We start from the raw sequence: 12,761 nt of genomic DNA, 5'->3' as shown, positions 1-12,761 counted from the left end.
CAATACTCAATTATTTTCCAAAATTTAAGTACAATTTTTACAATTTCAAAAAGAAGAAAAAAATCCTATGAAATTTCGTTTCAATTATTCACTAAGTCCAGCTGGCTGAGATCAGTCAGAAATTCCAGACTCAGGAAACAAAGAGAGAGAAGGAAAGAAAACATTAGCCATTTTCCCCTCACTTTTTTTTCAACAATCAAACCCTCCCCAACACTTCACCCAAATTCAGTAGACCAATATACCATTTTTGGCCACCTAACTAAGAATTTCACATTATTTGAACATTTGAAAACCTGTGTGTATGTTAATATGGACAAGTAGACAAAAGATATGTACATCTGTAGGAGTGGCCTTAAAAGAAGGCAGACGCCTCTCTGACAGCATTTCCTTCAACTTCATATTAGGTGAACAGTAAATTGTTGATGCAATCCATTTCTCAGGTAACACCAGCCACAAATTTAAGATAATGCAGACTTAGAATCCACTTACTTATATGGCACATGCTTAGCACCATTAATTAAGGCCAAAATTACGTTGCCCAGGGCAGAGAGAGACAGACACAGAGAGCCTCCTCCATCTCGGCTCTTGCTCAGCACTTTTTCACAGCTCCCCAGATCAATGAGATGCAAACGACTGCGTCCTCCAGACACTAAAACAAAAAGGGGAAAAACAGTTGTACATCACGTTCTTGCATGGACTCAAGCCAAACCTGGTATTCAAAATCCATTCAAATGAGGAGAATAATGAATACAGCATGGATAATGGCTAAATTAATATTTAATTGTAAGGAAACCAGATATTAGTCACAGCTACAAAAGTTAAAGGTGACTCAACTGGCTTGAGAGTTCATGTTTTTCTTTTTAACTTAAACTGCAAATTATTATTAAAACTAATGCAAGACCACATCATTTAGAATTAAACAATAAGGTAAGAACATTCATACTTCCTCCTTTGCCACTCTTCTCCATGCGATACTGGTATATGTGAAGAGTAAAGAGCATGTGTGAATTCCTCCTATCTTCCTCCTCACATTCAGGCTTGCTGGTGCTCCTGGCAGCAATTGCAGCATCAAGGAAAAAGGCAGCTTTCTCTGCTGTTGGGGCCCTTAGCTCGCTTTGGTTTTGAAGCTTGAATATAAACAAGAAAATGACTAATTAGCACAGGGGCATTTTTTTATTATTTTTTTGCTGAACATGCTAAATCTCCAGGGCACTAAGAGAAACAAATATGTACACCATGGGAGATGAGCTTATAAATTAAAAGCAATAAATTTTTTTTACTGGCTTAAAAGTTGTCATAATTGTTGTCAGATAAAAGGAAATAAAAAGTAGAAGAAAGTCAGGCTCAGAAAAATCTATGTTGTGCTATTCATTATACCTGGGTTCCACATATTGGATCTTCTCTCAGATAAACCCCAGGAGACTGGCCATCCTGAAGGCTGCCAGTGGCTACTTCAGCTAACAAATCCTTAAGGTTTTCATCTTTGCCACTGATCTCTACAGCAGATACTCTAATAGAGAAACGAGTTCCAGTTTTTTCTTTACGTTCATTGATCAATTTGAAGAGCCAAGAAATTGCACAGGGGATGATACCAAGGCTTTGAGTGGAGTTATCTTTCCCAATCATGGTAAAAGATTTTCCTAGAATGAAAAGACAAACATAAACACAATTAACCTTTCTTGTACAAGGCAGTATGTCTTCATATTGCCACCTGATATCATCATCATGGTACATTACATGTGCCATGTGCTGCACAGATAAGGGAAAGAACAGATGAAAAAATTCAAAGTATTTCATTAATAATCCATTACTATTTATTCAATTAGGTTTGCAAGTTTTGCAAGCCAGACCCACAGCAAATTAATGTTAAAAACATCTCTGATCTTTTGATTTCCATCACAATGCACCTACATAAACTTGCTCTTCAATAAGCTAATCTGATGCTACATTTTACCTTTTCAAATTAAAACTTACAATCACAGTGTAGAAATAAACCGTGATAAGTTTGCAAAGCTAATTAAAAAGAAATTCTAATCTATTCATATACTCCAGGTTTATTGTTCCAGGAGCTGACAGCATGTAATTACCAGACTGACATAGTAATTAACTGTAACGAATTTGGGAGCTCACCAAGCTTGACATGACCAAAGCAAAATATGCAACCATCTGCACCATTCACAACAGACTGGATTACTTCTGCCACTGTTCCAGAGCATACCTCAGCCTGAAAGAAAAATGAGAGACAAATAAGTGAAAGAGCATATACTGCTGTGTATTTTACTGTTCTTCTGTAATGAATGACTCAATATTTTTGAGGTGCAATATTCTCCCCATTTTTATGGCATCAGTCCTATTATTTTAGTAACTATGCTATCTCAAAAAATAATAAAATATGCTACTACAGCCTAAAATAGTTTTCAACTCTATTGAACCTATTCTCTTGGAATATTGATTCTATGACTAATGCAGCAAACTGAATGCTATCCAACAGGCTTCCTGCTGGTATAATAGCTTAGCCAAGGCTATTCAGTAATAGTAGCAACCTCACTGAAATTAAGCTACTCAGGAGTGCTCAGAGGAATTAAAAAGACATCCATACTGGAGAAAATGCATTAAGATCCCTGAATAAGATTTCATAGTATCACATTTTCCTCTTCCAGTGGAAACATCATCATCAATAAAGAAAATTTGCTAAAATACTTGATTGTGCTAAAACCAGTTTATCCATGTCAGGGAAGGTTTCAAATACACAATAAGATGATCTATTAAGTACAGCAACTGGGGGCAGGGGAGGGGGCTGCTGTAAATATGTAACTACAGTGAAATGATAAGGCTCTGTTTGCAGGTGCATGGCAGCATCCTTGCCTTCAGCAATAACACCTCCACAGAAAGGGCTGCAGTGGCCAACATCACCCAAAAACATCACAACAGGCCACCCAACAGGCCTGCCACAAGGAACTGAAAAGCCAACCCAAACCAGGGCTAAACAGCCTGAAGGACTGGTGCCAAAACCAGCAGACATGCAGGCTGTGACCAGCCACCTTGCAGCAGTGGGGGCAGCACAAGTAAGGAAATCTCAGTTCTGGACTCGTGTTGAGGTCACTGTTGCATACTTCTGCAAAAAGACCCTGCTTGAACTTATGCAGGATCTAAAAACAGCTTTTGGATGTGGCCACCTGTGCTTTGGGCACTGATGTACGGGGGAAGCTATTCCCCATCTTTGGTGCTTGTCTAGAATTTAGACTCAATAGATATTTTCTTATCTACAGTCTGGGACCCAAAAAATTAAACAAAACCCTAGGAGAAGATCTGAGGAGGGGATGATGAACTAGACCTTGTCATACTTTGTCAACATTAATAGACTTTTTTCACCTTACACTATATTTTTCACCCTATTTTTTTTCCAGCAGTTCAGACTTGGTATAGTTCTTCCAATGCTGTTGTATTAGTTCTTTTTAAAGCTGTTCTAGGATTTTATTTTCTGAACTAAAGATTTTTCACAGAAGGACTGATCAGATGTCCATGAGTGCAACCTCACTGAATATACAGCAAAAACCCCAATCCTCTCAAAGACCAGCCATCCTGTCTATGTAGCAGATTTCAGGTCTGAGGCTACTACTGAATAAATGCTCCCTTTTGCAGGCCAAAAGAAAGACATGCACCTCCATCAGCACAACCATCAACATAAAATAATCAGCCAAAACCACAGTATAAATAAACTGGAAAAGGTGCAGATAATATTAAAGCTCCCTGTTCCAGTATAACAATCCCAAGGGGTTAGCTTTATCTTTCCTCCTAACAGTATTTAGTTTAACATTAAGCACATGTTTATTTTCCATTGAAAGCTGTGGGGGAGGAGTTTATTTCAGTCCCATCAAATGGGTTAAAACCTAGCTGGATGGAAACTGGATTTCAAGCTGGATGTGTGCCTTTCTCTAACAAGAGAATCCACAAGAAGGTAATTTTGGCAGCAAATCTATCTCCCCAGCTACTATTCCTTAATTTTACATCTCAACTAAACAGAAGATGTAAGAATTTACCCACTTGTCCATTAATTACCATGTTTTTTCCAGGCATTAAGGCAACTCATTCAAATAAAATTCCCCAGAAACAGAAGGAGCTCCTCAGGCAATCAAATGCAGTGGCCAAGAGAAGACTCAAGAGGTTTATGTGAGTGACTCCAGTACCTGTGAAGCATCCTGGGGGAAAACTGCATCAAAGGCAAACATCTTTGGGACAGCAACAACACCTCTTCTGTGACCTGCATTGGAAGGCCCAGTGGCTGCTGGATCATAAAATGTGATTTGCTTTTTTCGTGGGTCTACCTTTAGGAAGGACATGGATTCAGACGTTTCATGTGTCCCTTGAGAGGAACAAATCCTCACCATCACTTTCACCTGCAAGGATTCAGAAGAAAGCAACAACTTGAGTTCCCAGCTACAGATAAACATACCCAAAGCATTCCTCCCAAACCCACTGCCCTTCCCATGATGTGTTTGTTCGTCATGTTTAGGTGTGTTGGAACAACTGTGAGACAAAAATAGAGCCAGATTTTCCAGCCTGGGGTCTTCACTGAACTAATTAGGTTTCAAAGGTGCACTTTGTCTCTTAGTTGACGCTGTTCCAGTTTTACCAATTCAATTTATAAATGTCTGATCTGCAAGTATGATCCACTATAGGTGTAACAAGATGCCAAAGAAAAGAAAATTCTATTCTCCTGCCTTTCAAGTATTCAATGTGACCGAAGGGACACTTTGAAAACCAGTCTGAATAACACAAGGCTCAGACAGCCACTGCATTTGAAATAAGTCTAGAAACTTTCAATTTCTCATTCATATTATTCTAATAAAAAGGTGTCTCTCTTACAACTGTCCCAGGCAGTTGCCTTTATGCTGTCATTGCTAAGCTCTTCAGTGCTTAGTTGCAGATTTAATGGGGGCAAAAAAAGAAGGGAAAAGAAATCAAACCAAAAACCACTAAAAGGTTAAGAAGCTTGAAAAGAAACCTCTCACAAAGGTACACTTCTATTGCAGCGCTACAAATTATGATATCCTACACAGAGGTTTTTAAGACAGTATCTTTAGAAAGCTCCAACTTGTTGGCTGTGATTTCCAAAGTACCTTAAGAGAGCCAAGACTGGGGCTCAGGAAAATTCAGCAACATCTGCACACCTGCTTCTTTTAAGCTTCCTGGAAATCATACTCTTACTTTAAAAACCTGTGAAATACTGCTTCACACCCACTTACAACCATCTAGCCTTATTAAATGCTCCCATGTCAGAACCAGCATATTTTATATACCTTGCACTGAAGCAAATTACTATTACAGGTACAACTTCAACTCTGAACTGTCCCACAGATCAGACTTCAGAGAAAAGCAATGTTCAGTGAGAATTACTTTTTCCATGGTGTATGAAACATTTTGGTAACAAGCTGAACAACAGTACAATCTCCTTATTCAACTACCAGCAACTCTCACAGCACCAGAGTTAACCAGGTGATTGAAGAGCCTTCATGGCTGCAATATACCACAGCTGGAGCAATTCACATATGCACTGTCCACAGCACCCATCAGCACCTCCATCTTCTGCAACACCGCTACTGAGCCAGGGACAGCCACTCCTGTTAAAGAACATGGGTTAGGGGTGGGCCTGGCTGTGCTGGGCTAAGAGCTAGACTTGATCTTGAAGATCCCTTCCAACCTAGACAATTCTGTCGTTCTATGAGTCAGGCTCACTTTCAGCTCTCAGCTGGATATTGCATGTAGAAGCTGGTTTCAAAAGCACTTGTCTCTCATGAAAAATGATTCTCCATTTCAGTAAGAATTTTGCTAAATGTAACCTTAAATGTGCCAGAACAATTTGACTCCTACTTACTTCGTTTCAAGAACATTATGCCATTAAAATGGTGTGCACTTACTCCATGAACACATTCTTTGTGTCTTTACCAAAAAATGGACTTTACAGTCAGCACTTCCCCTTCACTTCTGTGTCCACAGAGATACTGGCAAAGGAAGAACCAAAGCTGAAAATCTACTTCAGCAAAGCACAGCATGTGAAATGCAGGCAACAAGCAGAGACCAGAGCAGGCTGAGCCACCCTCAGGGACTGAGGGACATTCGTACCAGACAAGATGAAAAGGTGACAGCAGACACATCTGCACCCAGTGTGTGCAGTGAAATGCAGTGGCCAAGCCAGGATGATCCACAGCAGATGTGGGAGCAGCAGGAAGCACCATGCTGAACTGTCCCTGCCTTTACCAGCTGAGGAGGGAGGTAATTCAAATACTTAAGTTCTCAACTGTCCCATTCTTCCATCTCTTTTCTCTATGGGGGCTAAGCTGCACACAGGCATCCCTACACAATTCCTCAAGCACCCTCAAAGGAAATATTTTCGACAAAGCAGCTCTAAAAGCTTTTCCCCAACATTTCTTCTAAACAAAGAGGTTAAGAAACAACCAACCCTTCCCATAAACACTGCAGGAGGCTCCATCAAACATAGCAGCAAATTCTTCTACCTATTGACTAAGCTGTCCCCTGATTCAACACTTTCTTTTCTTTCACCTTTCACAGTAATACAAATATGAAAATACAGTCCCAGAAAACAAGCAAACCTTAGAATAAATGAAACAGCTGCCTCAAAAGCTAAGTGCATCAGAGGTGACACACTCAAGGCTGTTTCCCCATAAAAGCTGCATGAAGCCAGCTTTGTGTATTAGCCTGTTAACTCAACCTTGACATGCTACCAAGGTGCTCATAAAAAATAACCTCCCTCAGGGCAAAAAAAAAAATGAAACAAACCTTAAATATATAAATATATGTAAGTATAAATGCCCACTTCAGGGTCACTTGATTAAAATGAATTTTAAAATATATGCTGTTTTCAAAGCACTTATCTAAACAGTCCTTTCTGTTCTCTCTTCCATCTATTATTAGATTATAGCAGCCAGAGCTTGGATAAGAGGAAAATTGGCTTGCTCCTGACCTAAACAGCAAGTAACCTCCATCAGAGCATTGCTACCCCTAAACACAATGATGGCTTCACCCACAGAAAATCCTTGTGTGACAAATTAGCTTTTTAAGACCATCTCTCTGAATCAGAAAGATACTAAAATAGCTTCTCATAATGGATCAGATCCCATAATGGACCAGATCCCAAACTTGGCAGGACTCAAGGGTCATCTTCATGTTTACAATGGAAGTGAGCTTTCACGACAAATGTGAGGGGGAAGAGAAAAGCAGCTTGATGGACTTCCCCCTTTAGTGTTTTGTGCATAAAAGCTGGTTTGCAGAGTAGAAAAACAGATTTCACATTTAGTTTTCCTGCCCACTAAATATATCTGTATGTGATATCTATCAGTAATTGCAGAGTTATAATGTGCCACACTCATTCATGATGCTGAGCCAGGCTCATTTCACTCAGAAATAAAGCAGAAATGCTCATGGAAGAGCCATCAAGCACAAAGATTACTCAAACATATCCCCTCACAAGAGCAAAAACTGAGAGCAGGCAGATCCTGGGTGCATGCACATGCTTCTGTGTCTATAAAGAAAAGGTTTGGTGTAATACTGTTTATTCTTCTCACACTTCCTGCATGCCTGTGGTTGAGGCCCAATCTTAAGTGACAGGTTTAAATTCTCAGCTCCGAAGTTCATCCCAGTATTCTTCTGGAGTCAATACTGCAGGAAAACAGTACAGTGTGAGTACCAGAGAGCCAGCCTGGAGCAGCAATTTAACTGCAGCTTCTCCTGGGTCTCTTTATCTACTCCTCATACAAAAGGCATGCTCACCTGTAGAGACAGCAAAATGTGGTGCAGGAAATCATCCAGAAACAAGAGCTTGCAGGGAGGGGAGGATTCAGGATAACACAGGGCCTATAAACTTGAAAGTAACTTTCGCCCATAACTAGGGAGCAAATCAGCAATGACTGCACCCTAATGCTTTTATTTGCTTATGAAAATGAATTATTAGAATTAAGTAAAATTAATTTCAGGCCCACTCAAGATCACACCTTTTTTGGGCAATTATTTGACAATATTTCCAGGTTTCTAGGGTCAACTCCAACTGCAGTGGTACCAGCTACTGTTTACATTTGTACAAAGCAAGGAAACACAAGAAAAGAAATTTAGAGGAGAATGAATCAAGAAATGGAAGAATAAGACAGGTCTAAAGGAAAAAGAACAGGTCAGGGGGGTGGGAATCAAAGAGAGCCAAAAGGATTGGGGGTGAAGGGAGAGAGAGAGAGAACACAATAAAGGAAAAGACAATACAAATTTGGTTTCAAAAAAGTCATCTCAGGTGGCACAAGGCACCCCACAACTTTAGCTCTCCTTAAAGGGGACCTAACACAGACATCCATCCTGTGATGGGAATGACCCTTTTTGCTAAAAGTCAGTATTATTACTACCTTTTTTCCCCCTTTTGTTGTTTCTTCTTCAACGCAGAGAACGACACAAAGTAAAAAATAATTACAAGTGAAAGTTTATAAATATGAAGTATGTAAGACTTTGTACATAGGCATTCATGCAGGCATTGAATACTGGATAGAGGCTTTATTTTAATGAGGATGTTGATGGAAAAAGAGGGTAGGTTTTTATTTGAATTCAATTTCTGTAAATAAAAATAAAAGAAACATAAATATCACAATATTTGCATATTATTAACATTTTTCTCAGTGCCTGAAGACAGCCTAAGTCATGGAAACAACTGAAGTATCTCATTAATTAACTAACTCTAATCTGGTGGGGTTTGCACACTGAGGGTTCACACTCCATTACTGAACTTTTCCAAATTCCTGTATATGCAGAAACCAGGAGGTCAGCAGAATTGCTGAAGGAAATCCTATTAAAATCAAAAGTACTTGGGAAAAGAAGATGGTAAATATATCTTGAATATGTCATTATGAGATAAAGAATTCAAAAAAATAAATAAACTAGCATCTAATTTGGAAAAGCTCTAGAAATGGGTGGCATAAGTTCAGAGACTCCTCACCCAGCCCAACAATTGGTGTTATTTTAATCTTCACTGCCAAGGGTGAGAGAGAGTTTCCAAGCAATCAAAGAATTTTATTTTTTTTAAAGTTTATCTGTCAGCCTACAGTGGAAGCCAGGGCAAAGAAAGGTGACAAAAGAAAGCAGCTACTAAAATTCATTTGCTCCAGCTATGCAAGGGTAAACCTAAGGGATGGATGCTGAAGCATAAAAGCAAAAATCACCAGTTTTATGCAAACATATGGGATTTTAAGGAGATAAATCGGCAAAAGTGGGAATTAAAAAAAAAAAAAAAGGGGGGGGAAGAAAGAAAAGTCTTCTGTGTGGAAGACAAGGCTATGTGGAGGGCTCTGGGGCAAAACTCCATAAAGTTTTAGATGATGAGATCACTAGAGAATCATAGATCCACGCAAATATCAGTAACCTGTTGGAGTCCAGAGACAAAACTCTAGAGATCTTTAACCTTTATGAAAGTCAGATCTAGACGGATATTTAACAGTTTTCACCTGAACATCAAAATATCTCAGAAACTGAGGGATGTACATCCTGGCTGGCACCAGCCTTTCCTCCCCTTACAGCACTCCTCCTCCTTTGATACTGGCCACTCCATTTCACACCAAAGGGTGACAAGGAGAGACTTTCTGCCCCACTGTCATGTGGAGTCACAGTTCCCATGCTGTGATCTTCTCCAGCATTGCCACGTGACCCATTGGTGTGGGCTCATAATTTCCAGATCTGCCCAACACCCTGAACCAGCTGTAGTGGAGGAGAACAGGACAGAGGAGTCACACCAAACAAAACAAGGGGCTGGCTTCAGGACTCTCCAAGACAGTGCAGAGCATCAGGAGTACGTCAGTGCCAGAAAGCAGGTCTGGAAAAAGGAAGAGACAGACCAAAAACCTGTGAAACCCAAAATTTGATGCAACTGATAGCTGAAGGTGAGATGGATGGTCAGAGGCAAGCTGGCAATTTTATCTAGTGAGGCCCATATATTTTGGATCCAAACTGAACCAAGGCATTGCAAAGCCATCACATCAAAAAATACAAAACTCCAAGACCAGTGAGGCATGTGGTGTCCCAGAAGAAATCATGTCCAAGCCTGAATTTGCAGAGAAACGAGCCAATGATCAACAGAGAGAATGATACAATCCTACATAATTCTAGATAGAAACAGCCAGGAGATTGACAATCAGGTTCTCATAGATTATTAACCCGTAAGTAAGTGAGACGGAAAGGCTTTAAACTCTGAGATCAGAGAAAGGGGAAGGACCATCTCACACTTAAAGAGCCAAATGATTTGAAGATTTGAATTCTGTTCCTAAGACCATCATGGAACCTCTACTACATGTTTTAGGCAACAAATACAAAAAAAAATTATATATATATATATATATATATATATATATATATATATATATATATATATATATATATATCTTACAAAATTGGTCATTCATCTTTCAGTGGAGAGTGCCAAACACTCTACACAGTTTCATTAGGGAGAGCCCAGTAGACAGAGAAGACTCCACTAATTCACTAGGTAATGACTAGATTCCATGGCATTTTGAATGTTGAGGAAATTAGGGTCCTGACCCAGCCAAGTATGTTAGTACAGACATAACTGTAACATATGGTACCTCCTTCAAAATCAATGGATGTGCAGTGTTTATGTTTTTGTAGTGATGCTTTGTTAGCATCTGATGCTTATAGAGTTGTCAAGTTTCATATTAGACATAATGAGAAGGAAAAATGAAAAGGAATGGATTAAAAAACATGTAAAATTTTAAAATACATGTGCTCAAGCCTTTTTTACTAGAATCAACTCTGTCTGTATTTTGGGAAGGTGCTGGCACTATACTGGAATCCATTTTAAAAATGCTGGTCAAATTCTACATTACAGCGGTATCATAATCCCTAAATGAACAAGCAATTTGGTCTTTAGCAATAAATGTCATTATAACAAATTTGCATGGACACTAAATATTCCCTAGAAACATGTATCCTTGACAGGCATTGTGGAGCCAGGAAGTTAATTTTGTCCAATGTTCACAAAATGGGGTATAACAGCAGGTTAATTAAATAACTACATTAGACACCCACCACTCTGAATTAAGATTTCTCACCAAGAAATTAAAAAGAATTCAGATTCTGTTGAATAAAGACCATTTTCCAATGAAATCACTTATTTTTCAACTACAGTGTAAATCAAATTACAAAAGTCCTAGTTCAGAGCCAATATTTTGCATGGATTTAATTGTAACTGACAGATATATAACCCTTGCTAAATTGCTTTACTGTGGGTGGTTCTTACAAGCCTTTCATATACTGCCACTACCAATGGATGGCAAATTTATAGGTGAAATTGCCACACTAGAATAGACCATCTAGCTCCCCTGGGAGAACCTAAACAATTTTTTTTAAAAAATCACTTCTATATAGTACTCTGCCAAAAAAGAATTGATTCTGTACTTTTAGGAAACATGAAGGAAAACTATTTCATTTTTTTTCAAGGTGAAAACAAAGTACAAGAACTTATGCATTTCTATCTCACTTTTCCACATTTTTGTTTAAGCAGTTCAATGTGTTTTGGCAGGGATGCAAGTACCTTGGATGATGCAGTGGGGTACCTACATGGATAAGCAAGTGCTTACTGTGATCCATGGCTTATATCAGAAATAATGCTTCAGTCATTAGGGAACAAGGAGCAGTAAAGATGACAAAATTAAGTACCTATTTGTTATCCATCATCAAACCACTGTTAGAACCAGTGAATGGGACACACAGCGCGTTTAAGACAACCCTGCACGATCAGTAAATCATATTAGCAGTACCTTAGCTATGGCTTAGTAAAGCATAAATGGAAGTAAATGTCTAAAACTCATAAATGGAGAGCAGTATGCATATACCTGTCCAAGAAACATGTCTGACAATTCAGGCTCTCTTTAAATGCTCCGCTTCAATTGTCTCACATAGGAGCATTCTGTCATTCTAACATTAAAAAAATTGACAGAATCCTTGGAAGAGACAAGCACTTAAAGTTGCTGTTGTAAGTGATGCAGTATTATAAAGCATGAGCTGAATAGAACCCCAGAAAATAACATTTTGCATGAAAAAGGCTTCCCACCATGCTAAAGAAAAATAGCCCATTAGAATGCTATACAGCAGCCACTGTAAAAAGGATGTCTTTCTTAATACCACAATATGATAAATTATCTTAAGTAGCACATTAATGTCAGAAATTGAGTATAATCTAACTTCTTTCCAGTGACAATATTAAATGGCTTTCAGACGTCTTTCCTACTATTCTGACATTAAATTTAATAACACCCAGAGAGACCACAAAAATGATTCAGTTACAAGAATCATAGTGCACTGGATCATTGCCTTTTAAGTAGGATTCAACTAAATGGTTTGGACTCTGATGCTTTTGGCACATTCAAGAGAAAGGTATGAATTTTGCTACGTAACATTTATCAGCCAGTGTGCAAAATTCCTTTCAGTATCCAGTTTGAATTGATAGTGGGATCTTCCTTTGTGAAGGAGTTTGATTACTGTTGATTATATGAAACACAGGTCCAAGGCAGACCTGCTGTTCTAAATTGTTGCTTTTTTTCAACTTTTCCCTGCTTGGTATTCCTGTGTGTTGACAACCCCAGCAAGCACCTGTGAGAGTGTATAACATTTTGCAATCCTACTAAAGAAAATTAAGCAAAAGGCTTAATTAAAGATTTGTATCACAGGACAAGTCCACACACTGCTGCTGAAATTATTAT

At 38.8% G+C, this 12,761-nt stretch overlaps 1 protein-coding gene across 1 annotated transcript in view; it reads right to left on the bottom strand.

The window, feature by feature from the left end:
• Window positions 1-12,761, bottom strand: part of KIF26A (kinesin family member 26A) — a 96,648-nt gene that overhangs the window by 11,932 nt on the left and 71,955 nt on the right. Inside the window, exons 6-10 of the mRNA XM_054515274.1 lie at window positions 4,188-4,397; window positions 2,131-2,224; window positions 1,378-1,640; window positions 944-1,127; window positions 490-649 (exon numbers count right to left, since the gene is read on the bottom strand). Coding sequence (XP_054371249.1) covers window positions 490-649; window positions 944-1,127; window positions 1,378-1,640; window positions 2,131-2,224; window positions 4,188-4,397 — 911 coding nt within the window. The remainder of the gene's footprint in view (window positions 1-489; window positions 650-943; window positions 1,128-1,377; window positions 1,641-2,130; window positions 2,225-4,187; window positions 4,398-12,761) is intronic.

Source organism: Molothrus ater, chromosome 6, assembly GCF_012460135.2.
Source record: "Molothrus ater isolate BHLD 08-10-18 breed brown headed cowbird chromosome 6, BPBGC_Mater_1.1, whole genome shotgun sequence".
Classification (NCBI taxonomy): domain Eukaryota; kingdom Metazoa; phylum Chordata; class Aves; order Passeriformes; family Icteridae; genus Molothrus; species Molothrus ater.
Note: the sequence above shows the minus strand (reverse complement) of the source record. Positions and strands in the feature narration are given on the sequence as shown.